At 46.1% G+C, this 27,773-nt stretch overlaps 1 protein-coding gene across 9 annotated transcripts in view; it reads right to left on the bottom strand.

The window, feature by feature from the left end:
* LOC138748135 (caspase recruitment domain-containing protein 11-like) overlaps positions 1-27,570 on the bottom strand; it is a 76,803-nt gene extending 49,233 nt beyond the window's left edge. For 3 of the 9 annotated variants that reach the window (XR_011347818.1, XR_011347819.1, XM_069907851.1), the window contains exons 1-7: positions 27,316-27,569; positions 19,120-19,344; positions 14,697-14,834; positions 10,450-10,775; positions 8,359-8,538; positions 3,659-3,811; positions 1,086-1,211 (exon numbers count right to left, since the gene is read on the bottom strand). Coding sequence is in view for 7 of the 9 variants with exons in the window: in XM_069907851.1 (XP_069763952.1) it covers positions 1,086-1,211; positions 3,659-3,811; positions 8,359-8,538; positions 10,450-10,775; positions 14,697-14,834; positions 19,120-19,330 (1,134 nt within the window). In the remaining 2 variants the exon portion in view is untranslated. Of the gene's footprint in view, positions 1-1,085; positions 1,212-3,658; positions 3,812-8,358; positions 8,539-10,449; positions 10,776-14,696; positions 14,835-17,823; positions 18,466-19,119; positions 19,345-24,612; positions 24,667-25,563; positions 25,619-27,315 lie in introns of those variants that run through there. The other 6 variants (XM_069907857.1, XM_069907854.1, XM_069907852.1 and 3 more) reach the window with 6 other exon arrangements.
* Between the last annotated feature and the right edge of the window lie 203 nt (positions 27,571-27,773).

Here is a 27,773-nt window from a genome sequence, read left to right as displayed (position 1 = left end):
TACACCATATTGTTGTAAAAAACAGGAATCGCCAGCTGTGTGAAACTCATGTGAAACTTGTAGCCCAGTGGTTCTCAATCTTTTTCTTTCCACTCACATCCCACTTTAAGCAATCCCTATGCCATCAGTGCTCTGTGATTAGTAAGAGATTGCTTAAGGTGGGATGTGGGTGGGAAGGAAAGGTTAAGAATTACTGCTCTAGACCCAATTGTTACTGAAATATTTTGCTTGAGAAAAATTGCCATTGGCCCATTTCCTTTGGAGTTCTGAAACTGTGCACATAACGAGTCAATTAGGTACAGTGGTTTTCAAACTTTTTCTTTCCACACTCGTCCCACCTTAAGCAATCCTTTACTAATCACAGAGCACATGTGGCATAGGGAATACTTCAAGAGGAATATTCTGTGTCACCTTCCCATACTCACGTGTCTGTCCATGGCTTTATGTACTATCCCACCAAGACCACCCGCAAATTGGAGGAACAAACACCTGATTTTTCCGTCTGGGCCCTCTCCAGCCGGATGGCATTAACGTCGACTTTTCCAGTTTGAGCTGGCCTTCTCTCCTTTCCACCTCTCTTCCTTTCTCCCTTTCAGCTCTCCATTCCTCATCCCTCCTCCCCTTGATCGCTGCTGTCCCCTCCCTCCCTTCCCCACCTATTACCTCCTGCCTTTGCTTCCACACCCCTCCCCCTTACTCTTTTGTTCGGACGCCTGCCAACATTTTTCCATGCCTTGATGAAGGGCTCAAGCCCAAAATGTCAATTATGTATTTTGACCTTTGTGACATAAAGAGCGTTGTGTGACCTGCTGAGTTTCTCCAGCGTTGTGTTTTTACTTCAACCACGGTGTCTGCAGACTTTCATGTTTTTCACTTGTTCAGATGTGTTCGGATTTTGTCGTTGTTTGCTGTTTGAATAAACTTTTCTTTAAAAAAGGGGCAGGAGACATCAGAGTTTGATGTGATCCCAAACTGTGGGGATATTGGAGTGGGACCCAGTTAATCCCAGAAACATACTGAAGTTGAACAGCTGGCGGCTGTGGGATGGGGGGGAGGGTGTCTGTGGTACTGATTTTGGGCTTTACCTGATCTCGTTCCTTCTCGACCTCCTCAATTTGTTGTAGGATAGTTTCAATCCTGCGCTTCTGCATTTGGCATTCCTCAGTGAGCAGTCTGGCATGGAGCCTTGAGTCTTCTTTCTCTCTCTGGTACTGGATTGAGAAAAGATTCCTTCAGTAATCAATGGTGTACAATTGGAAGGTGATAGCCCATGGAAGGCCCAAGGTCTCCACTAGTGCTGCTCTTCAGAAGAGGGTGCTGTTCAAGCTTATCTCGCTATGACCTCAACGAAGGGCTCAAGCCCGTAATATATCTTTAAAAAGCACGCAGAAATGCTGGAGGGACTCAGCCGGTCTCGCAGTGTCCAAGGGAAGTAAAGATATATTAACTGACATTCTGGGCCTCAGCCCTTCTTCAAGCTATAAACAAAGAACACGGGGGGGGGGGGGTTTGTGCAGAATGGTTGGCATAGCGGTTAGTGCAACGATGTTACAGCGCCAGCGATCGGGACCGGGGTTTGAATCCAGCGGTGTCTATACTCTTTCCTCATGTGTGCATGGGTTTCCCTGGGGTGCTTCGGTCTCTTCCCACCCTTCAAAACATACAGGGTTTGTAGGTTAATTGGGTGGATTTGGGCGACACAGGCTCATGGGCCAGAATGGACTGTTACAGCGTTGTATATCTAAATTTAAATTTGAACAGGAGGATGTCAGAGTAAAGACTGAAGATTGGCATGGGGGAGGAATCCAGACCAACAAAAGGTGTTAATTGGACATGATAGGAGGAAAGTTGAGAGATTTTGGCTCTGTGAAAGCAAAGTGGGTGCCTGAGGCAACACCAAACTAGTCGTCAGTGTAATACATCTATACCTCCTATTGCCACTGCAAGACCAGCTGACTTCCTCCAGCATTTCTGTGTTTTTAACTACAATCACAGCATCTGCAGACTTTCGTGTTTCACTCTAATTGGGGGTTAGAAATGTCCTCTTTTTCAGGGAACGCAGCTGTGTCCAAAAGTCATTGTCCACATTTCCTGAAATGCTCACACCCTCTCCTTCCAGACATTACAGGAACAGGGATCCTCAGGTCCTCATCTTTACACACCCACCACCACCACCCCCCCCCCCCCACCCCGGGTACATCATCCCTCATTATTACTGCTGGATTTGCTGGGCCCCACCACTAGCCGCATCTACTGCGGCCCTACCCCTTTTCCACGAGGAATCACTCCCTTGTCTGCTCATCCCTCCCCACCTAACTCTCCCGCATCCTTGATACTTCCCCCTGGAACTGCAAGAGGGAAAATACTTGCTCTTCCGTCTCCTCTCTCGCCTCCAGCCAAGGACCTAAGCGTCCCTTCCAAGTTTGCATATTCTGCCTGTGCTGCCTCCGAGTGCTCTGGTTTCAACCAGCATCCCAAAAATCGGCATATGAATTGATTGCTATATAAATTTTAAATTTAATTTTTTTTAATTTAGGCCCTTTCCAGAGCCGCCCAATTACACCCAATTGACCTACTACTCTCAGTACATTTAGGAGGGTGGGAGGAAACCAGAGCAGATGTGGGACGAATGTACAAACTCCTTACAGACAGCGCAGAGTACGCAGGACTCGAACCCCAGTCCCGATCGCTAGCACTGTAACAGCGTTACGCTGATCATATGGGCCAAGCCCTAGCACCAATCATCCCTAGCATGAATGAGAGACAGGAGAATTGAGTGAGCTACGGGAACGTATGGGACTGGGACTGATGGGAATGCTCGGAGAGCTATCATAGGCTCGATGGGCTCAATGGCCTCCTGTCATGAGCAAATCTGAGCATTGTGCTCTACCAGCTAATCCAGTCCAATTCTACAACCCTGATGGGACACTAGAGGAAGAATAGGGGTGAATTTTCCCACCTAAACCACCCTCCACAATAGTCCATATATACAGTAAAGACCCTGGTATCCAGCACCTATGTGGGTTGATAAGTGTATTTTGCAGTTGCTTGAGACTTGCCTAACTAATACACCTGTATTAAGAATAAAAAGTTTAAAAGACAAAAATATTACACTTACACTGAACAAACTTCACTTGAATTAATATATAAATCTTAAAGCATTTTACTTGATTTTCAGTCACATTCTTTGAAAACACTTAACCGTTGCTGCATCTGCAGGTTCCTCCCCCTCCACGGAGCTGCCCGAAAGACAAACAATAACATTATCAATAATTAACCCCCCCCCACCCCGGAGTTTACAGATAAAGCCTCTGACCAGGGTGACTCTTACGCAGCAGGGATAAGGAGACACTTTAAGAGAGTCACCCCAACGATGAGCAGCATCAACCAGCTCTTCATCCCGGGTGACACCATTACTGTTTCACACAACTTTATTCAAACAGCTGCTACGAGCAAACCTCGTATTTTATTCTTATTCATTTAATTTTTTTTGCCAATTGCTTGAATTCTGAATACCAGGGGCTTTACTGTATAATAGTTCCCTTGAATCACAAGGGAAAGCAGAGTCTAAACCCAACTTAAAAGTTCTACCTAAATAGATGGAGATATGTGAGAAATATGGGAGTTGCTACCAGTATGTCAAACCTGGTTTCCAAACCTTGTCTCGGATTTCCTCAACGTGTTGAAGTTCCATGTTAACGTTGTGGATCTTCTCCACAAATGCCTGTCTCTCTTCTAGGGCCTCTCGCCGATCGTGGTCCAGGATATCCAACAGAGCCTTGTCCCTGGGGGGAAGATTGTTCGCTGTCTGCTGTGAGGACAAATAAAAGTGCCAATTATCCCATGGCAAGTGGGTGACAGGAGAACTGAGGGCATTAATGGACATGTGTGAGGGAAGATGTCACAGGAAATGTGGGGGAGTGGGATATCGGAGTGCTCTGAGGCGAATGGGCCAGGTAGCCAGTCACGTGAGGGATCATACTCCAATATCTAATCCACAGTTCAACTCACAGCTAGTTTTACTGCAACGTGGTTCCCATTTGGGAAGCAAGCAATGTGGCTGGCTGCATCACAGTGCGGTACAATTGCAGCAATGAAATAGATTGGAGGTCCATCCACAGAACCATAAGAGTGGCAGAGAGGATCACTGGATTCCCCCCACCCACCATGATCTAGCAGGATCGTTGTCTGGCAGCCATGCAAAATCATTAAGGAGTCCTTGCACCCTCTTGAGCACAGCATCTTTCAGCTACTCCCGTCAGGAAAGAGATGCAGGAAAACCATGCTTAGTCAAAGTCAGTTTTCCCTCATCAAGTATTTATCATGTAGAATGGTTAACACAGTATCGCATTGAACTGTAAAATAATCCGAGCCAGCCCCACCAGGCTGAGGAACAGCTTCTTCCCACGGGCAGTGAGAATGCTGAACGACCAAAGGAACTGCTCACACTGACCACCCGAAAATCTGATTTTTACGAAGCAATATTTATTTGTATGTATGAATACTTGTCCTGCATGTGTATTGTTTGTCTGTTCGTGTGTTGTGTCTTGCTGTGTGTCTGAGTGTTTTGCACCGAGGACCGGAGAACACTGTTTCGTCGGATTGTACTTGTACAATCAGTTGGCAATAAACTTGGGTGTGAGGACGATCTGGCTTGTGACATCTGCCACCCCATTGATTGCTAGGGATGATTCGGCTGATCTGGCTGGCAGGCGGGCGTCACCCTTCCCTCGCAGCTCCATGTGCGTCCCTCCCAAAGCTCAGCGCTCAGTCACAGAGGATGGCCCCCTAGAAGAGGACCGCTCTGCCGGTCTAGGGTATATGATGTAGCTACTCCCCTGCTAGTCTAAACCTCAAAGACAATAAAATTGACTTGACTGACCACTTCCAGTTTGGCAACTCGAATTACATTGTTTAAGTCCCTCGGGTTCTTATGGAATGTAGGACAGGAGTGGCCCACAATGTGTGCTCGATCTCCATAAGCAAGGTCTTCCTTGGTCACAAGATCACTAGAAAAAGGAACAGAAGGAGGCCATTTGGCCCATCAAGTCTTCTCCGCAAATCGACCATGAGCTAAACCGTACTTACATCTAGCTCCAAGTTCCGGCCTTTTCCCCTCATCCCTTGATACCCTGACTATTTAGATACCAATTAGTCTCACTCTTCAACTCCCCCAGTGATTCAGCCTCTACAGTTGTATATGGCAACAAATTCCACAAATCCTCTGGCTAAAAAATTTCTCCTCATCTCATTTTTAAATGGGTACTTTCCAATTCTAAGACCATGCCCTTTTGTCCTGGATTCACCCACCATCTACTCCGTCCAATCCTTTCAGCATTTGAAATGTTTCAATTAGATCCCTTTTCATTCATCTATACTCCAATAAATACAGTCCAAGAGTCACTAAGTGTTCCTCATATGTTACCCCTTGCATTCCTGGAACCATCCCGGTAAATCTTCTCTGTATTCTCTCCAGCATCATTACATCCCTTCTAAGACATGGGGTCCGAAACTGGACACAGATACTCCAAATGAGGTCTCACCAGTGCCCCAGAGAGCCTCATCCACACCTCTTAACTCTTATACACTATTCCTCTTGAAACAAATGCCAACATACCATTCGCCTTCATTACCAGCAATCCCTTTGCACTTCCAAATTTTGAATTTTCTCCCCATCCAAATAATAATCTGCCTGTTTATTTCCTCTTCCAAAGTGTCCAACCATTCATTTCTCGACATTATATCTCATCTGCCATTCCTTTGCCCACACTCCTAAGCTGTCCCAGTCTCTCTGCAAACTTTCGGCTTCTTAAACACTTCCTACTCCACCACCTATCTTGGCAAACCATTCAGTCCATAATCTAAATACATTGTAAAAAGAAGCGGCCCCAAGACCGTCCCCTGTGGAACACCACATCTAACCAGCAACCAACCAGGACAGGATCCTTTTATTCCCACCCTTTGCTTTCTGCCTATCAGCCAATGCTCCGCCCAATCTAATATCTTTCCTGTCATTCCATGGGATCCCATCTTATTGAGCAGGCTCTTCTGCGGCACCTTATTGAAGGCCTTTTGAAAATCCAAATACACAACATCCGCAGTCATCCCTCATCCATCCTACTTGAGACAGTCATGTTATCAAGCTGATTGAGCATTGAGGAGTTGTCAGATAGTAAATCAGAAAGTTAAATGAAGGTGAAGCCAGACCCAATGGAGCTATAGTCCAAGAGTCGAGAATTACGTGAACCCAAACTCCCTTAACCAGCATGAATACAATGGGCTGAATATCAGGTACATTTAACATTTCTAATTCTACATCCCGGATTGTGAAATATTCCTAAGGGGCACTTGACGGGCATCTTTGCAACTTTACATTTTAAGACAAACTATTTACTCATCAATAAACCATTACTATCTCCCTGGGACCTTGTCAACATAAACAGGGACCTCGTTGTCCAGTAAAAACACAAACTGGAAAAACTCAGCAGGTCAAACAGTGTCCTTTATGTAGCAAAGATCAAGATACAGAACCAACATCTCGGGCTTGAACCCTTCATTAATATATGATCAAATGTAGACAGGCTGCCAGATTGGACGGCATTAACATTGACTTCTCTGGTTTCTGTTAACCCACTCCCATTTCTCCCCCATCCCTCTGCCTTCTATCTTCCAGATCTCCACCCCCTTCCCTCTCCATTCACAGAGCCATCCACACCCCCCCCTCTATGTTTGCTGCTGTGCCCTCCCTCCCTTATCCACCTATTTCCTCCCTTATCCACCTATTTCCTCCCACCTGCGGGACTGTGCTCCTCCCCCAGCGCACCCCTCCACCCCACCATTTTGTTCAGGTGGCTGCCTATATTTTGCTCATTTCTTGATGAAGGGCTCAAGCCCGAAGCATTGGTAATGTATCTTTTATCTTTGCTTTATAAAGGACCTGGTGAGTTTCTCCAGCGTTATGTTTCTGCGGCATCTACAGACTTTTGTGCTTTACTCCTTGTTGCCTAGAGTATCTTTTGTTCATTGTTGTTAGTGGCAAAACAAAAGGTTGGCCCATGCTTCCAATGTGCCCAGACAACACACACGTACAGACACATTTACCACCACCACACACGCAAACATACCCATGGTACACTCAATGCTATAAAACACAAAAGTCTGTAGACACTGTGGATGTAGTAAAAACACACACACACACACAGGAATGCTATATGGAGAATGCAGTGTCCATAAGAGGGAAAGATATATCACTGAGGTTTCGAGCCTGAGCCCTTCTTTAGGGTATAAATATAAAACAGGCAGGTGTTTCAGTAAAGACTGGTGAGAGAAAGGGGGAAGAATGGGAGGGAGAGGAGTCCAGACAACAAGGTGTTAATGGGAGATGGAAAGGTGAGAAATGATTTTGGCTCTGTGAAAGGAGACAGAGGGAAAAGGGAAGAGAAAGAGAGAAAAACAGAACTAGAGGAAAGACAACAGGGGAAAGAGGAAGGGAGTGGGTGGGGTTAAATTAGAGAAGTCGACGTTAATGCCTTCTGGTTGAAGGGTGCACAGATGGAAGATGAGTTGTCATTGATGGAAGACGAGTTGTCGTTGATGGAAGGTGAGTTGTCATTGATGGAAGACGAGTTGTCGTTGATGGAAGACGAGTTGTCGGTGATGGAAGATGAGCTGTCCTCCAATTTGCGGGTGGTCTCATACTGGAAGTGCATGAGAAATCTTCCCCCTTTCTCTCTCCAGTCTTTTTTTCAAGCAACTTCCTGTTCTTTGGTTATACCTTGAAGGAGGGCTCAGGTCTGAAATGTAGTAACATACCTTTACCTCCTATAGATGCTGTGAGACTGGCTGAGTTCCTCCAAGACTTCTGTGTGGTTTTCACAGCTCAATGCACTACTCTGTTAACTGCTCTGCTTATGGTAAATACTCGATTGACTCTGTACAGTCAAGTCAAATTTATTGTCAGCTGATTGGACAAGTGGAACTTGACGAAACAGCATTCTCCAATCCTCGGGGCAAATCACGCAGACACACAACCAGACAAACAATACTTATGTAGGTCAAGTATTTCATCTATACAAATTAATAACTAAATATTGTTTCGTGAATGTGACAGTCTCGGAGGGTGAGTGTGAGCAGTTCCTTGGGTCATTCAGCGTTCTCGCTGCCCGTGGGTAGAAGCTGTTCCTCAGCTGGTGGTCCTGGGTCTGATAGTCCAATTATTTTACAGCAGTACTCTGTTAACGATTCTACTTATGGTAAATACACGATAAGGGGAAACTGACTTTGCCTGAGCACAGTTTTCCGTATCGGCACCACGTCACTAGCGTACCTGCCTGTGACCATCAGTGCGGACATGTTTACCTGGAGGAAGTTCTTCAGCTCCTGGATGGTTGCTTGGAGGTGCTGATTCTCCAGATTCAGTTGGCTGACACTCTGCTTGCTGGGCATGCTCTCTATGTCCTTCCTCAGCTTGCTGGAGAGTTTCCGGGCCAGCTGGCACTCCTCTTCCATCCCAGCCAGCCTGCACTTTATCTGATCATTCTGGAAGATAGGACATATGTTATCGAGATGACGACAAATCTGACCCAACCGTCAGTCAGACAGAGGCATCCCCCCCCCCCCTTCATCATCCATGCAGTGGCTCCCATACCTCTCTGGACTTGCTTCGCACCCACTCCCTCTACGACCTTCATTGGGATGGAAACAGAGGACTGGTGGAGGAAGCAGGGAGAACACCTCCCCCCCCCCATGTTTGAGAAGGAGATGACTCACGGGAGGGTGGCCAAGGAGGTGGACCAGTGAAGAACGCATGGGTGGCAGACTGTTGGTGACACAAGACGAGGGAGTCACACCAGGCTGGCTGATAGGGCAGCAGGTATCAGAACCAGGATGCGAGAAGGTTTCCTGATCATGTCGGGAGTGTCCATCTGTAGCTCGGGTTGTCTATGATTTGGACTGTGGAGGCTGTGGGAGTGCTGGAGGCAAATGCACACACACTCAGTGACCCTGGAAGGGGGACTATTTTTTGCTTCTCTTTCTCTGACTGCATGGGGCGCTGGGCAATTTTTACTGAGAGTGAATTTTTGTCTTATGATTGGACTAAAGGAAATTTTGTGGAATATCGCATGACAGCAAAATAATCTTGAATTAATCCTGAAGCAAGACCACACTGTTCCACCTCACTATATGTCCCAATCATCCTCGATTGGCTGCATTCTCACCTTCCAACAGCAGAAATAGTCTCCCATGGCACCATGGGAAAATTGATGCCAAGATGTACTAAAGCGTCTGGTATTTGTAGATAGTGAAGACAGTTGTAGCACGTTCCTGATTGTGCTGACAGGCTGCATGACACCACTGCTCCTAAGCAGAAAGCCCAGGACATTGCAGGGAAAACTTTACCCACCATCAAGAGCATCTACAGGGACTGCTGCCGTCAGAGAGAAGCAGTGATCATCAAGGACCAACTGCCACCATCAGGAAAGAGGTATCGGTGCCACAAGACTCGCACCACCAGGTTCAGGAACAGCTGCTCCCCCTCCACCATCAGACTCCTCAACGACAAACTCAATCAGGAACTCATTTAAGGACTCTTACTTGTGCAGTTTATTGATGTTTTTTCTACCTCTGTAATGCACAGTTTTTTTACTTTGCTTACATGTGTACATTGAGTCAATTTGCACTGCCAATAAGTGGTAATTCTGCCTCGCCCACAGGAAAAAGAATCTCAGGGTTATATGTGATGCCATGCATGTACTCCGCCAATAAATCTGAATCTGAGATGCTGCATTGTGCAAAGTCTACACAGTTAACAACAGGGATCTGAGGGGTATGTGGTAGAGCAGAGCAATCTAAGAAAACAGCTACAATTGTACCTTGAAAGTGGTGTCACCGGTAGATGGGGCCAAAAGGGCTACCAACACATTGGCCTTCATCAGTCAGTTGGGAGAACATAAGATATAGGAGCAGGAATAGGTCATGTGGCCCATCAAGCCTGCTCCACCATTCGATGAGATCATGGCTGATCTGATCGTGGGCTCATCTCCACCTACCTCCCTTCACCTAAAATTCCCCTACTCTGTAAAACTCTAACTTTGTCTTAAATATATTTACTGAAGTCGCCTCCACTCCTTCAATGGACAGCGAATTTGGCAGATTCCCCTCCCTCTGCGAAAAGCAGTTCCTCCTCATCTCCGTCATAAATCTACTACCCTGGAAACGTCCCCTAGTTCTGGTCTCCCCCACCAATGGATCCAGCTTACCTACCTCTATCTCATCTATGTGTTTCATAATTTTATACATTTCTGTAAGATCCCCTCTCATTCTTCTAAATTCCAGCGAGTACAATCCCAGACGACTCAATCTCATTAATGGGTCAGACTCTTGCCTGTCACTGGGGTCATAAACTGATCGCTGTCATGGAGAGGTTTTTTCACCCATCCCACCTCACACCTTGAGCTGCAGGTCCCGATTCCTCATCACCACCATGTTCTTCTCCTCGTGGAGCTGGGCATGCTTCATCGCCAACTGGTAGCTGTCCTCCCTGACTTTGTTGAGTTGGCTACTGAAGACCTTGAACTCATCCTTTAGCTTGTGGTACCGTTCCTGGAAGCTCCAAAGCTCTTGGTTCTGGGAGTTGAGTTGCCTTTGGACCTCCTGCAACTCCTGGCACTTGCTCTGAAGATTTTGTATCTCTGCATCACGATCCTTCAATTGCCTGTGCACCTTCACTGTCTCATTCATCAGGAACTGGGTCAATCCCTCATGACCCTCCTCCACTGCAGGAAAAGCCACAGGTGAGACAACATTTTAGAGATTCATTCAATTGAGGATATAACAAGTGTAGTAGATAGGTGGACCTGGATTTCCAGAAGGTATTCAGTAAGGTGACATACAGAAGATAAGGACGCATGGAGTTGGGGACAATGTATTAGCGTGGTTACAGGATTGATTAACCAATAGAAAGCTGAGAGTTGGGGTACAGGGATGTTTCTCTGGTTGGCAATTGTTGGTGAGCAGGGTGCTGGGCTGGGCCCACAACTGTCCACACTAAATAATCAATCGGGAAGAGGGGACAGAGTGCAGTGTATCTATGTTTTCTGATGACACTAAATTGAGTGGAAAAGCAAATTGTGCAGAGAATACGGAGAGTCTGCAGAGAGCTATAGATAGGTTAAGTGAGTGGGCAGATGGAGGTCAATGTTGGTAAATGTGAAGTTATCCACTTTGGAAGGAAAGATAGAAGACCAGAGTATTATTTAAATGGCAAGCGATTGCCATTTGGACTTGGGAGGGCATGGGCATGAATCGCAAAAGGTTGGTTTGCAGGTGCGGCAAATGGACCGTTGGCCTTCATTGCTGGAGGGATTGAATTGAGGAGCAGGGCCATGATGCTACAACTGTAGAAGGTCCTGGTGAGGCCGCACCAGGAGAACTGCGTGCAGTTCTGGTCTCCTTACTTGAGGAAGAACGGACTGGCTTTGGAGACGGTGCAGAGGAGGTTCACCAGGCTGATTCCAGAGATGAGGGGGTTGGCCTATGAGGAGAGATTGAGTCATCTGGGACTTTCGCTGAATGAGAGGGGATCTTGTAGAAGCATATAAAATTATGAAATACATATATAGGACAGAAGTAGCTTGCTTTGATAGGGGAGACCATAACTAGAGGACGTATCTCCAGCCGGATGGTCTACTCCTGCTCTTATTTCTTATGTCCTTACATTCAATAATATTACACTTTTACAGAACATTGTATGCTTCAACTGTTAATGTTCGGGTCAACCTGATATTTACGAAGGTCTATAAGGTGGTAAGAAGCATAGACAAGATATCCTTTTCCAGATGACATAAATTTAAGGTGAGAAGGGAAAGATTTACAAGAAGTTTGAGGGGCATTTTTTCCCAAACAGTGGTGGGGTATACTACCAGAGGAAATGGTAGAGGCAAAGATAATTATAGCATTTAAGTAGGAATATGGATAGGAAAGGATTAGAGGGATATGGGCAGAATGCAGGCAAATGGAATTAACGGTCAGCATTGAGAAGTTGGGCTGAAGGGCCTGTTTCCATACAGTAAAGCTCTACAACAGAGCACAGCAACCTTATGGAACCATTTTTTCCTCTCATGAATCACAAGATCTCAATTTCGTGTCACTCTCAGAAAAGCCACCTATTCTAAATACAGTAAAACGCCTGGTATCTTAATTGGTAGATGCTGTATAAGTGAATTTTCTGGTTGCTTCAGACTTACTCTTACAATATCTAACTAATACACCCACATTAAAAATAAACAGTTTAAAAGTCAAAGATACTAGACTGTACTTACACTGAACAAACTTCAATTGCATGAATATATAAAGCTAAAAGCATTTTACTTTATTTTCAGTCACATTCTTTGAAAATATTTAACCGTCGCTGCATCTGCAGATTCCTCCCCATCCATGGAACCGCCCGAAAAACAATAACATTATAGATAATTAAACTCCCCTCCCCCAAATTTACAGATAAAGCGTCTGACCAGGGGCGATTCTTACTAAGCAGGGATAAGAAGACTCTTTAAGAGAGTCGCCCCAACGAGTGAACGGCATCAACCAACTCTTCATCCCGGGCGACGCCGTCACTGTTTCACACAACTTTATTCAAATGAGCAAAGCCCGAACAAGGCCTTCCTCTGTCTGAATGCTACCATCTTCACCAAATATTTAGGAGTTGCTTCAAGAACATTTACTTTTACAATTTTAAACTTACCATTTTTTTTACCTATTATTTTAATCTTATTTATTTTAACTTTTAAAATTGATTTTCCTCGATTGTTTTGCCGGTTGTGTGAGGCTGACGGTTGCTTGAATTCCAGAAAGAGGGATTTTACTATAAACAGGAAAGCTTTAGTGCGATACGAGCCCTATCCAGCAAAGGGGACACATTCAGGTAGGTAACTTGGTTAACACAAAGAAGATGGACCTGAAAGTTCCGTTTCTGCGTGGTCCATAACTTCAATAACAGCTGCACACAGCAATGCAGAGAAAGGAAAATGGGGGCATTTCCCATGGTTCCTTTGACCAGGGCAGCACAGCCTTTTTACAACCAAAGTGGTCATGGTCACCAGCACCATGCAAGAAATCAATTCAAATTCAGCAAGCTCACACAATAGGGCAAGAATCAATTTAACATTTGTTTTGATACGCCGGTGATGTATTTTTAATTTTAGGCACTTACAGGTGACCAAAATCCCCCGATGTAAAGCCGCATATTATGCCCCTATGTGGCTGTCGGGAGGCCACTTGAAAGTGCAGGAGGTGCATGCAAGGTGAACTTTGTAACCCTCCTCCAGGAGGGATAATTGCCAGAGCACTGAGGTCCACCCCCATCCCCTCCCCCCCCCCCCGCTCCCGGCACATGAATGCAGCCGGCTGAAAGCAGCCGCTAAGGGGATGACAATCAGCTGGCGAGCGCCTGACAGCCCCCTCCCTGCTGTCCCTGCCCCCCCACCCCCGGTGCGGGACATCAGGGCAGGGCAGCCAGCGTGGGACGTCCCCACACTGATCCCACTGCCCTGTGCTCTCCCCACAGCCCTGTATCAGTTCCCACACCGTGAGGCGGCCGGCACTGACAGCCCAAAGGGACAGGAGCCGGAGTGAGCTCCGAGGAGCCTCCCATGCAGCTGTCCCTTTCAGGCCAGCGCTGCACTTTCAGCGCTGCCACCTGAACGACCATTCCACAGGTCTGAATTTGCTCCTGCAGGTGCATTCTTGGTGGAGAATACAGCTAAAGAAGCCTTTTGCTACATAAAGGACCCTGTTTGGCCTGCCGTGTTTCTCCGGCATTTTGTGTTTTTACTTCAACCACAGTGTCTACAGATTTTTGTGATTTACATTTGTTTTGATAAAGTTGAGAAGGCGATAAATATCATCCAGGACACGGCGAAAGCTTCCATTGGATGTGAACGATCACTTCAGGGAGGTTCTTCTCTATCGTTCCTTCAATGAACATCGTTAAAAGCTGATTATCTGATCATTACCATATTCCAGTCTGACAGGGCCAGACAGACAGAGTTTTACAGCAGGGGAACAGGCTGTTCAGCCCAACCTGTCCATGCCGACCCAGTTGTCCACCCAAGTTAGTCCCTTTTGTCTGCCTTTAAATGCTGTAATTGCACACGCCTCAGCCTCCTGCCCTCCAGAAAGTAAAATCCAAGGGTCTCGTTCTCACTCGATCCCTCCAGTCCTGGTTATATCCTTATGAATCTTTTTTCTTTTTTTTCTCAGCAGAACAACATCTTTCCCGCAGTTGTGGGAGATTGCTAGGGGCGACTGCATGTTCTTCTGTTATAAGTACCCACTTGGAGAACTGTGTACGGTCCTGGGCGCCTTATTTGAGAATAGACATTCTGGCCTTGGAGAGGGTTGAGAGAAGATTTACTAGAATGATAGCAAGAACAAAAGGATGATAATTTGCTGGCTCTTGGACTGTACACAAGAAGTACAGAAGAATGGAGGGGGAACCTCATGGGGGTGTCAACTTTTACATGGTATCAACATGTATTTATACGGTATTTTTTCCCCACTGATTGGTTTGAGTCCTATACGTTTTTAGTGTCTCTACAAACAAAATGTTATATGCTTTAAAGTGCAAGTTCAATAACTAGCTCACCAGACAGTGCTGGATGCACAATAATGTGGGCTGGTCACAGCTGTTGACTTACCAACTAACAATGAGCAACATCTGGTTGGCTCTTTGCCCGTGACCAACTTGTACAGTTCAGCATAGTAGAGTTCCAGGCTCTCGAGAAAGGCCTCGTATCCACGGTTACCACGTGAACGCAAGATGTCCAGAAGGCGGCCTTGAGGGAAGGAGGAATTTTTTGTTAGTGATGGGAAAGAATAGGAACATAGGAACATAGGAAGTAGGAACAGGAGTAGGCCAAAAATGGCCCATCGAGCCTGCTCCGCCATTCAATACGATCATGGCTGATCTAATTTATGACCTAACTCCACCTACCTGCCTTCTCCCCATATCCCCTAATTCCTCTATCATGTAAAAATATATCTAACCGAATTTTAAATATGTTTAATGAAGCAGCCTCAATCACTTCCCTGGATAGAGAATTCCAAACATTCACTACTCTCTGGGAAAAACTATTTTTCCTCATCTCAGTCCTAAATCTACCTCCCCGAATCTTGAGACTGTGTCCTCTCATTTTAGTTTCCCCGGCCAGCTCAAAAAACCTTCCTACATCTATCCTATCCAGACCCTTCATAATCCTATATGTTTCTATAAGATCTCCTCTCATTCTTCTGAACTCGAGCGAATACAATCCTAGACGATTTAATCTTTCATCATAAGTCAACCCCTTCATCCCAGGGATCAACCTAGTAAACCTCCTCTGGACCATCTCCAAAGCCAGTATATCCTTCCTCAAATATGGAGACCAGAACTGGACACAGTACTCCAGGTGCGGTCTCACCAGTACCTTATACAGTTGCAACATTACCTCCCTACTCCTGAATTCAATTCCTCTAGCGATGAAGGCCAACATTCCATTTGCCTTCTTAATAACCTGCTGCACCTGCAACCTAACTTTTTGCGATTCATGCACAAGCACTCCCAAGTCCCTCTGAACAACAGCATGCTGTAATTTTTCACCCTTTAAATAATATTCAGCTCTTTTATTTTTCTTGCCAAAGTGGATAACCTCACACTTACTAACATTGTACTTCATCTGCCAGACCTTTGCCCACTCATCCAGCTTAACTCTATCCCTCTGCAGACTCTCCACATCCGCATTACAATTTGCTCTTCCACTCAATTTGGTGTCATCCGCAAACTTGGCTACACCACATTTTGTCCCCTCCTCCAAGTCATCAATGTAAATGATGAACCGTTGTGGGCCTAACACTGACCCCTGCGGCACCCCACTTACCACTCTCTGCCAACCTGAAAAACTTCCATTTATCCTGACTCTCTGCCTCCTGTCAGACAACCAATTTTCAATCCAGGCCAATAAACTTCCCCAGACTCCACTTTCCTATGACTTACTGATAATCTCTTGTGCGGCACCTTATCAAACGGATAACGAATGGAGTGGAGACATACAGTCCCACAGCTGCAGAATCCAGCAGTTCTGCTGCCCTGGCCTCAGCACCCAAGGGGGCAAGCCATAACCTTCCACCCAGCCAATCACTGGCTGACGACGTGAGGCAAGGCCGTAACATAGAACACTACAGCACAGTACAGGCCTCTCTGCCATCGACGTTATAACCATATAACAATTACAGCATGGAAACAGGTCAATGTGGCCCTTCTAGTCGGCACTGATCCAAGTACCCTCCTCTAATCCCACTTACCAGCACTCTGCCCATATTCCTCCATCCCCTTCCCATCCATATACTTATCCAACTCTTTCTTAAATGACAACATTGACCCTGCCTCCACCACCTTACCCAGAAGCCCATTCCACACAGTAACCACTCTCTGAGTAAAGAAGTTCCCCCTCATGTTACTCCTAAACCTTTGCCCGTCAACTCTCAACCCATGACCTCTTGTATCCATTTCTCCTACTCTCAATGGGAAAAGCCTTTTATGCCAACCTAAATTTCTACAAAAAAAACTTCCTTCATCATAAACACTTTATTTTTCTTTCATCCATATGCCTAAGAATCTCTTAAATGCCCTTCAACCTAACAGCCAATCACTTCTGGAAAGTGCTCGCTAGGGGTGGGTGTGGGCAGAGGGTGTGAAACAAGGATGTAACCTTCCGCCCAGCCAATCACTGGCAGGAGTGGGCAGAGAGCACAGTGCAAGGCTGTAACCATCCACCCAACAACCAATCAGAGGCAGGAGTGGGCAGAGAGCACAAGGCAGTGGCATAACCTTCTGCCAAACAGCCAATCACTGCCAGAGGGTGCTTGGGAGGGAGGGGGGAGCTATGCAGAGGTCATGAGCTCAACAGTGGGAGTGAGTGGCCGTAATGTGCACAATGAGTAGCTGGGATGTACATCAGGAAGGAGAGTGGAAGGAGCCGATAGTGGGGTGCAGAGGCCCAGAGCTTTCCGCTCCAGAGACCCAGGTTCGACCCTGACCTGCCTGTGTGGAGTTTGCAGGTTCTCGCTCTGTCCATGAGGGTTCCCTTCCCCATGCCGTGGCTCCAGATTCCTACAACATCTTGAAGATATGCAGGTTAATTGGCCCCTTGTTGTGTCAGTAAGAGGGGAGAATGGGTCACATGGAAATTTAGTGGCAAGATTGCACTGGACAATGAAGAATGAACACTGTGGGCTCTATTTTATGGATTTTTGGGCTGCTCATCGCAAAATTTTCCTATCACATACCTTTTTTTGAATATAACCTATTTTTGTGATTTCCTGTCACATTTTACGTCTACTTCAACCGAATAAAACCATGAAGTGACTTCTTCCCTGCTAATCTCGGGGCTGTCAGTGACAAACATGGTGAAAGGTTTTACTGGAACATTGTGACCATGGAAAAGTGGAATCAGGGCAACTGGAATCCATCAGAGCCGGCCGACTATCATTGGACACTGACATGAAAGGCATCAGATGAAACGAAAATCAGCGGCAAAACATTTTTAGGTCAGTTGAACTAACGCAATATTATGCTACAAAACATACTTGATTCAATAAAAGTTCATTTAATGTAGTTCATTTAACGTAATGCAGCAAATCTGAAATTGTCTTTGTGTTCAGCTCTATTATAATCCCCCAATTTTTTTTTTTCTTCACGAAGCAAACCTTTTGAAAAAATGTGTGTAAGATATGGTGTGGCCACAGGTAAAGGTGGGACAACAACGGGCCATTCAACCCATTACTGACCTTGTGTTTTTGATTTTCAGTTAATTTTGTGCCTGTCTCTTTAAGAAAGTATTGCTTGCAGTGTTACCATGGTGATGATGATGTAATACGTCGTAACATCCATGCAGACTAAGAGCTTGAATCTCATTATTTGACGAACTATGAAGGAGGTGTGAGCTTGAGATAATTTTCTTTGAATCATCTTATTTCGTCTTATTCCTTTTGCATATCTCTTTAAAGCTGAATATTCTTTGTTTATTCATTATTATGAAATCTTAATGCGAAGTTATGCAAATGTTTATCCACAAATCAAAGCCACATTCACAAAGTTTGGTTTATGGATTAAGAAGATAGTCATTCAGAATATCATCCCCACATTTCCTTGAAGATGACGTGTTTTGAAATGAGGAAATACTAGAGCCTGGAAAGTGTCGTCTATATGGCCCACTGAATGGAATTGAACAGGAAAGTAAAACAGGGATCAGTGTGGAGGGGGCCCAAGATAAATGTAAAGTCTCGGAGCAAGGAGTGAGTTCCCTGAGGGAGCTTTGGTAACTACTGATGCCAGACAGGAAAGCCCAGGGCAAGAAAGAGGCAGTCTATGTTTCGGGACTGAACCGAGGCATGAGCAAAGACCACGTAGGTGCCTGAATAAAATAAAGGTAAGAATCTATTTCTAAATTAAGCCTCTAGTCCTGCTAAATATGGCAATTCATGTTGAGCATGTGTCAGAAATACTCCAATAATAGAAAAACAAGTTGGCACAAGTTTGTTTCAGTCCCACATCTCTATACACTAAATATTTAGGGCATTAGAAGAGACCATAGGTCACTCAGTCACACCCAATTGATCTGACATCTGATTGTACGAGATGTAGGAGTAGGAACAGGACTCTCAAGCCCACCATTCATCAAGATTGTGGCAGTGCTGTATGATGAGTCAAGGAGGGGGCCTCTCAGCCCTTTCTGCTGTTGGGAGGCAATTCAATTGAAGTACAGCAAAACCCCTGGTATCCAGCACCCATGGAGAATCAGTAGATGACAGATCACATGTTGAATGATTGGCAAACTAACAGCAAGGTCTGCCAATTTTAAAATTTTTTACCTATTTATTTTCCCTGATTTTTTTTTAGCTGATTGTTTAAGGCTGCTGGTTGATTGAATTCCGGATAACAGGGGTTTTACCATAGTAGGTTTATCCCATATCCTAGCCTACAGCACCAGCTCATTCTGTTCCTGCTTAAGTGTGTGGATGGTTTCTAGTCCAGGGAGTGGCTGGATGGCACGGAAAGAGACGACCTCTTAGAGAAGGACTGACTTGCACGAGTCCGCCGGGAGGTCAGCAGGTGTGAATGCAGGATTTCGTCCTCATCCTCCTCATCGATCACCTTGCACTGGCGAAGGTACGCCGTCAGTTTGCTGGGGTTGATGGTCTTGGTCAGGATGTGGCGATTGCTCTCGATCTTCTCCCACAGCCTCTCCTGCTCACTCTCTGCCTCGTCCAAGCTCAGACCAGGGTCACTCTCCATCACCTCCTCTCATGCTGTGGAAAAAGAAGGTGGAGCCGTTGGGTCAGTGAGGCACAGGACGAGGAAGAAAACATGAGCATTTAAGAGCACAAGAAATAGGAGCAGGAGTCGGCCATCAGGCCTGTCGAGCCTGTCCGGCATTCAATTAGATCATGGCTGATTGGATGATCAGTTCATCTCCACCTACCTGCCTTTTCCCCAAATCCCTTAATTCCCCGACTATGTAAAAATCTATCCAAACTTGTCTTTTTTTTATGAATATTTCATTTTTGATTTTTCCAAACTCAGACAATAATTCACATTCATCATGTATATTTACATTTCTTCTACGGAGTCTAATTTTATTCCCCCCCCCTCCCCCAACACAAAATAACAAAAAAGAACATATTAACCATTTAAATAAAGAAACTTAACTTGCATGAAAAGGCAAAAATGCTTATTTAACATTAAAAAAAGCAAGGCGCCACTAACCAAGGACAAACAAATTTAAAAAGAGAAAGGAAAAATATTAACCACAGAGTCTGTTAGAGCTCATCGTCCGTCTTCCAGGTCTCTTATCTCGGCTTAGACTGATTGGAATGGACCCCCCACCCTGTCCCCCAGGAGAGGAAGGACAAGGGGGGGAGGGGGTGAAAGGCAGCAAAGCACAGGGGACCACACTATATCCTTGCACCGATGTAATGCAGGTTGCCAGATTTTAAGAAAAGTTTCATATTTTTTCCTTAGATTATAAGTAACTTTCTCCAAGGGAACACAGTTCTGCATTTCCATATTCCTGACTTCCAGGTAACTGCTGTGCACTGACCACCACCGGAGGCATCAACACAAATTGGATTTGAAATTCAGACAGCTTTATTGTAAGCCTCATGTCCATGATGTTTCCCAACAGGAATTCCAATCTTGCCTTAAATATATTTACTGAGGTCGCCTCTGTGACGGAATTGTGTTTTTAACCTTTAGTTTGTGGTGAATCTCTGTTAAGCTGTCTGTCTTCCCTTTGGTGAGCCTTGCTGTACTAACATTGGCTGTTCATTATCTCTACTGTTAAGGACACTACCCTTGGATATAACTGTATATGCATCTATTGTCTTTCATTATTGTACCATGAGTTTCTGCTAATAAAAGCCATGATTATTGTTTGACCCCATCGTCTTTGTCCACTTCATCAACTGGCCCTTCAACTTTATTAGCAGAAATGAATGCAGCCCTCAAGCCAGAGCGGCTGATAATCAACCAGTCTGCCCCGAGGGCCAGAGAAATTTTCAACCACTGGATTGCTTGTTTCGATGTGTTACATGGCTCGAAACAACGTGGTTGATGAGGCGATACAGCGGGGCCACCTGAATTCCATGCTGGGTGAGGTCCCTTTTGCCGTAACACAAGGAGCTACCACTCTGGCTATAGCTCGGGAACATCTGACTGCCTACTACCCGGCGCCACGGAACGTGGTGCTTGCTCTACACCAGTTGCTGACTAGATGCCAGAAACCCGGTGATGCTGCCTGTGCACTGGCCCTCGACTCACTGGCAAATGAATGCGATGTCAGAACAGTCAATGTGCAACAACACCGCAATGCCTTGAAGCTGGATGCTTTTATCAGTGGAATTGACTCCAGTTACATCCGTCAGAGGCTGCTGGAGATGGAGCCCTTAACCTACAACCGGGCAGTCACTCTAGCCAAAACACTGAGAAGTGCCATGCGGTCCAGTGAAATGCTAGAAACCAAAAGGGGAACATCCTGGAGTGCTGGAACCCCGAAGGAAAGAAAAGGGTGAACCCCTGGCAAATGCTACTTCTGTGGTAACAGCTGGCACCCCAGCAGAAGAGCCTGGCTCGATTTGCCACCTGCAGCTATTGTGGGAAACTCGGCCACTTCGCTAAAATGTGCAAGGCGAAAAGTATTCCCACTGATAAGAAGAAGAGAAGCACCAAAATTTATCCTGGGACTGCGGGAATGAAAGACAATGGGTCTTAACAGTAGAGATAATGAACAGCCAATGTTAGTACAGTAAGGCTAGCCGAAGGGAAGACAGACAGCTTAGCAGAGATTCACCACAGTCTTCCACTGCAGAAGAAGGGTTAAAATTAAAAGGACAGCTGCTAGGTAAAACTTAAGCAAGAAATACATGGATTCCATTTTGGGCATTGAGAATTTTCTGACAGCCAAAATATGCCAGTAACTAGCAAAGCAATCAAAATATAATAAGATGCTTTATAAATACTGCAGCCTCTCAGGTTGTTTACGAATTCTAGTTGATTTTCTCAGAGGAACAGGTGCAGGCCTTGTATGCTTTGCAACCTTGGGAACTGATACAGGTCCTGAGTCTGTAGTGTGGGAAGGTTGGACTTCTGGACCCGCTCCAGACTTGCCAGTGTGAGGTAGTGGAGCCTCAGCATGACCATCTGAATGCTTACTAGGCATCACAGGCTGCGGGTGGGGGGGGGGGGTGGGCAGGGGGGTGGTGGAGTCCAATCTCTCAGGCTCACTCAGAGTAGGGGTGTGAGGAAGGGGCGAACCAGGCGGAGCCAGATCTCTTAGGGGTAAAGTGTCTGGGAATTTAACATGAGCGTACTTGGGGTTAGTGACTGCAGGGTTGTAAATAAGACACCATGGGCTCCTTTAACAGGCCAGTTGAAGCCTGTATGGAGCTGTCATGTGTGGTAGGACCAGATCAGCCCTGTGTCTCCACTCCCCACTCTCCCCTGGTCTGTTCCACCGGTACCACTGCCATAGCAACAACTCCACTATTTCTATTTTGCCTCTTCAAGGCTCAACAGATCAAGAAAAGGATCCAGTGTGGGAAAAATCATTGTCTCCTGATTTACTGGAACAATCGCATGTTGAAGGCTCCTGCACCAGGTATCGGTGTTGGGGCCACTTCTTTTTATGTTGTATATTAATGATTTGGACTATGGAATGACTGGCTTTGTGGCCATTTTAGCCAACATGAAGCAACATTTCACTTGTGGACTCCTCTGCATCAGAGAGACTGGGCGCAGACTGGAATATCGCTTCATTGAGCACCTGAGCTCTATCCGCCGCAGTAGCATGGATCTCCCAGGAGGCCACCCATCTCAATTCTCCATCCCATTCCCTTGGTGGCACGTATGTCCATGGTCTCATGCACTGCCAGGTGGCAAACTGGAGGAACAACACCTCATGTTCAGTCTGGGAGCCCTCAACTGGATGACATTAACGTCGACTTCTCAGGTTTCTGTTACCCCCACCCACCACACACCACCACATCTTCCCCCGTCTCCTTCCGTCAAGCTCTGTATTTCTCTCTCTCTCTTCCCGTTTCCCTCTGCTCCTTCCACAGAGCCAAAATCAATTTTCACCTTCCCTCGCATCATATCCTTTCGTCTGTTGGTCTGGACTCCTCCCCCTCCCATTCTTTCCCCTTTCTTTCTCCAGCCTTTAATTCAAGTGCCCGTTCCCTCCCCCCCCCCTCCCCCCCCCCCCCACTCATACCTTGAGGAAGGGCTCAGGCCCAACATTTGGGACTGCTCCTAAATTTAATCGCTCTGGCAGTGAAGGCCAACATTCCACCTGCTTCCTGATCGCCAGCTGCACCTGTTAACCAACCTTTTGCGATTCATGCTCAAGTCCTTCTGCACGGCAATGTGCTGCAACTACTTGCCATTTAAATAATCATCTGATCTTCTAATTTTTTTCCTTCCAAAATAAAGTGGTACTCTTAATAACGTTCTGGTCCTGAAGTTTGTTCGAAGGTTTGAAGGGCACAAAACTTTAACAAACCTTTTCAGGATTGGATGTTATAGCCCAAGCTTCTCTCGCACATGATGCCAATGTCAGAACAAACAGCTCGTTGCTTTTTACTGCCCTTACATCATATGGCTGCTTGTGTGAGGTTAGGTGGAGAAGGGAGACCAAGCTACATTGTAAACACTTGGCGCAGGGAGTGAGTTCCCAGAGGGCACATTGGTGACTAGTGGTGCCGGGCCAGAAGGTACTGTCAGTTTTTCCACAGGTCAGTTCACATTATCCTGACTATATAACAGTGGAGACTGGGTGAAAGCGGGCAGGGTGTAGGAGAGAAGGCTGGCAGATGATTGGTGAAAGTGGGCAGGGTGTGGGAGAGCAGGCTGGGGGATGATTGGTAAAAGTGGGCAGGGTGTGGGAGAGGGGAGAGCAGGCTGGCAGATGATTGGTGAAAGCGGGCAGGGTGTGGGAGAGGGGAGAGAAGGCTGGCAGATGGTTGGTGGAAGCAAGCAGGGTGTGGGAAAGGAGAGAGCAGGCTGGCAGATAGTTGGTGAAAGCAGGCAGGGTGTGGGAGAGGGGAGAGAAGGCTGGCAGATGATTGGTGAAAGCAGGAAGGGTGGTGAAAGAAAAAGACCAAAGAAGCAGGGAGTAATGGTGGATCTGTCCTGGAGCCTCCATGTTGATGCAATCACAAAGAAGGCTTGCCGGTGGCTATACTTGAGGAGATTCAGTACATCACCAAAGACTCTCAAAAGTTTCTACAGGTGTACAGTGGAGAGCATTCTGGCTGGCTTCATCACTATCTGGAACAGAGGTGGCAACGCTCAGGACAAGAAAAAACTCCAGAGGGTTGTTAACTTGGCCTGCGACATCATGGGCACCAGACTTCACTTGATCAAGGACATCAACAAGAGGCAGTTCTTAAAAAAAACAGCCTCTATCCTCAAAAACCCGCACCATCCCATCTTCACTCTATGACCATTGGGAGAAAAGGTACAGGAACCTAAAGACAAGCACTCAGCGGCACAGGGACAGCTTCTTCCCCGCTGCCATCAGATTCCTGAATGATCAAGGAACCAAAGATACTGCCTCACTTTGTTTTTCTCTTGCACTATTTTCATTTTGAAAAGTTGTTTATACAAATGCTTGCCCTCAGATGCGGCCGCAAAACAACGCATTCCTTGACGTGTTCATGACAATAAATGGAAGCGGATACAATAATAGAAGCTTCTAGATAGGCACGTGAGTATGAAGGGGTTGACAGACATCTATCGAGGGCAAAGTTTTAGTTTGAGTTAGACATTGTTTACCTTTGCTGTATTAACACCCAACCCCAACCAACCAATTTTCCCCTGCAACCGCTGCAACCATGTCTGCCTGTCCCGCATCGGACTTGTCAGCCACAAACGAGCCTGCAGCTGACGTGGACTTTTTACCCCCTCCATAAATCTTCGTCCGCGAAGCCAAGCCAAAGAAGAAGAGAAGATTTTTCTTGTGACTAAAAAAAGCCTTTGGACAATGGTGGATTGCCCCTCAATCTCTAGGAAACACCACTAACCTGGTGAGGAAAATTGATGTCCCTCTAACTTGTTAAAATTCACCACTGTTTTTCATCGCGCCTCTGACCCAAAGATCAAACAATGGTGACTGAGTATCTCTATTGTTTTCTGGGACAACATCCCAAAACATTTTTTGGCAGCATGAATGAAAAGTTAATATTTATTGCCTGCACCTGATTTAATCGATCTATTTTGAAGGTCTTTGAGAGGTTTGTTTTAAAACAGAAAGATTTGAGGCTTAAATTTAAATTTTGGCGCCCGGCACGGTAACAGGATAGACTCTGCGTGAATCCACGGACACTCAGTGACTCTGGGGTTGGGGTTGGGGGTTGGGGCGGGGTTAGAACTCTCTCTTACATTTTGTACTCTGTAAAGGGCCACAGACAATTTTTGCTGATGGTAAATCTTTGCCTGTCTGACTAAAGGTCCAAAGGTTTTTCCAGTCACAAGAAGAATACAACAAAGGTAAACACGATGTCTAAATCAAACCAAAACTCTGCCCTCGATAGATGTCTGCCATCCCCTTCATACCTACATGCCTATCTAGAAGTGTCTATTATTGTAAATGACCGCCTTCCAGCCCATGAGCCCGTGCCGCCCAATTGCCCCATGCCCCCATTTGTTTTGAAGGGTGGGAGCACCCGAAGAAAAGCTGGGCAGTCACGGGGAGGAAGTGACTCCTTTACAGACCACACCAGATTCAAACCCGGGCTGCTGGCCTCGCACTAAATGCTGGGCTAACCATGCCACTTTAATACTGATGGATACCATTGAGACCGTACTCAACTATGGCACCTCAGTGTGGTACGGCAGCTGTCCTATGTCGGACCGTAAAGCACTCTAGCGGCTGGTGAAAACGGATTATTGGCACCCAATTGCCCACCATTGAAAGCCTCTATCGGGAACGCTGCCTGGTTAGGGCCAAAAACATCATCAACAATGCAGCTCACCCTTCCATCCAGCAGACGCTACAGGATCCTCCGCTCCCGAACCAGCCGGCTCAGTGCGGTGATAGATTTCCTCCATTGTATATAGTTATTTTTGGCTACTGCATATATGGAGCTGGCCCGCCCACTGATGACTCATACCCTATGACTCCTCCCCCATGGTCCTTGAGCCACCTCTCCCTTCCCTCCATAACCGGATCCAGGCCAGCAAGGTTCTTCTATATATTAAAACCTATCATTCCCTCAGTCTAGTCTTTATGGTTACTGGTAGTGCCCTACACTCAGGAAGAGCTTCTTTCCTGAGGCAGTGACCCTGCTGAACCTAACATCACAGTGCTGAGCAGTATTGCACCCATATTGTACTGTCAGTACTTTTATTCTTGTTTGTTTGCTGGAGCGCTTGCTTTTATTCGCAGTAACTTGCAAACAGCTCTATTCTTTGTACTTCTGGTTGGATACTAATTGCATTTCATTGTCTTTGTATCCGTACTTGACAGAATGATAATAAAGTCAAACCTAAATCTAACTCTAATGGCCATAAGTTTGGCTACCTGAACGCTGAGTGTATAATTCCTTCCTCAGATTATTCTGGCTTCCTTTCCTCTGAGGCACTCCCCGTGTGGGCAAACCTTTGCTCATTTCTCCTAGTAATCTCCTGTGCCCTTTACCACTGATTTTGTGTTATTTGATAATGTTCACACAGGTTTATCTATCCATCAAGTTAAAGGTCGTTGACAATTGAGCTGCCTGTGCTTGTACTGAAGCTGTGCATTATCTTTGCTTATTCCCTGAAGAAGGGCCTCAGGACCGAAACATCGGTGATAATATCATTACCTCCTGCGAGAGCAGCTGGGTTCCTCCAGCATTTACCGTGTATTTTTGCCACACTCACAGCCTCTGTAGACGTCCATGTTTCACTACGCAAGTTTGTATAAAGCACGATGCTGGAGAAACTGAGCAGGTCAAACCGTGTACTTTATATAGCAAAGGTAAACCTGAAGCTTGCCCCTTGATGAAAGGCTCAAGCCCAAAACACTGGTTATGAATCTTTATCTTTGCCTATCTAAAGTAAATGCTTTGACCTGCTCAGTTTTTCCAGCATGTGTTTTTTACTTCAATCATGGTGTCTGCAGACTTTCGTGTTTTACTCCTGCATATAATGCGGATGCAGGACTTGAACTGTGCTTAAATATAAGCCAACATTTTAACATTCACCTCTCAGGCCCTTTGTCCGAAGCATCACCAACTCCACCATTGGCCGTTTCATATCACAAATGTTGGCTGCTTCCCACCAACTGAAAAAATAAAACAGCACAGAACTGTGCTGACCCAAGCTGGTATTCTGGAGTGGTCCCGTTTAGCCTGGATTTTATCTATGTCCTTCCAAGCATTTCATCTGTCCAGATGTTTCTCCTGTCCAAACAATTATTTGCCATTGTAATTGTACCCACTTTGATCATTTTCCTCTGGCCACTCATTCGAGACGCAGACTGAGAGAAAAAGTGCGGACATTCACTTTATCCATGCATCTCCTGACTTTTAAAAAAATCATCCCTCAGTCACAGAGATAAAGCCCCAGCATCTCCAACCTCCCCCTACAACTCCTTCAGCCCCAGCAGCAACCTGATGAACTTTCTCTGCACTCCTTCCAACTTCTGAGAAAACTACCTGCCATATCTCTCCAGTGGCCTGGGCTTTTGACAGAGCTCCAGGTCTGTGGGTGAAACAGTACCACAAAACTCTTTAGCAACTTACCAGTCACGAGTCAGTGGCCACGATCTCTGCCTTGACCCTTCAGGAACATGGAGCTTGAAGCCAAACCTGGTCTCAACAGCTGCCTGGATGTCAGAGTCCAGAGTTAATGCAGCTGAGGGCGCTCATCTGACTCCTGCCGCCTTGGGAGGCATGTCTGAGCAAGCAGCCAGGAATGGTGGAGGAGCTGTTGTCTAAAGCTGAACTATGTGCTTTAGAAGGCACAGCGTACAACCAGCTGCAGCTGGGGGGCGTGTTCTAACCACTCCCTGCCTGAACTGGAGAGTGAATGTCTCTCACTCTCAGAGAGGGAGGCTCAAATTTGCACAGAGGTGGGTGGAAGGTGTGCTGACTGGCTGCATCACAGTCTGGGATGGGGACACCCGAGCATAAATGTCAATAAACTTGACTTGTTCCACGAATGCCCTCCCTGTACGATAAACAGGACCTCCGATTCCCTT

Source organism: Narcine bancroftii, chromosome 13, assembly GCF_036971445.1.
Source record: "Narcine bancroftii isolate sNarBan1 chromosome 13, sNarBan1.hap1, whole genome shotgun sequence".
Taxonomy (NCBI): Eukaryota; Metazoa; Chordata; class Chondrichthyes; order Torpediniformes; family Narcinidae; genus Narcine; species Narcine bancroftii.
Note: the sequence above shows the minus strand (reverse complement) of the source record. Positions and strands in the feature narration are given on the sequence as shown.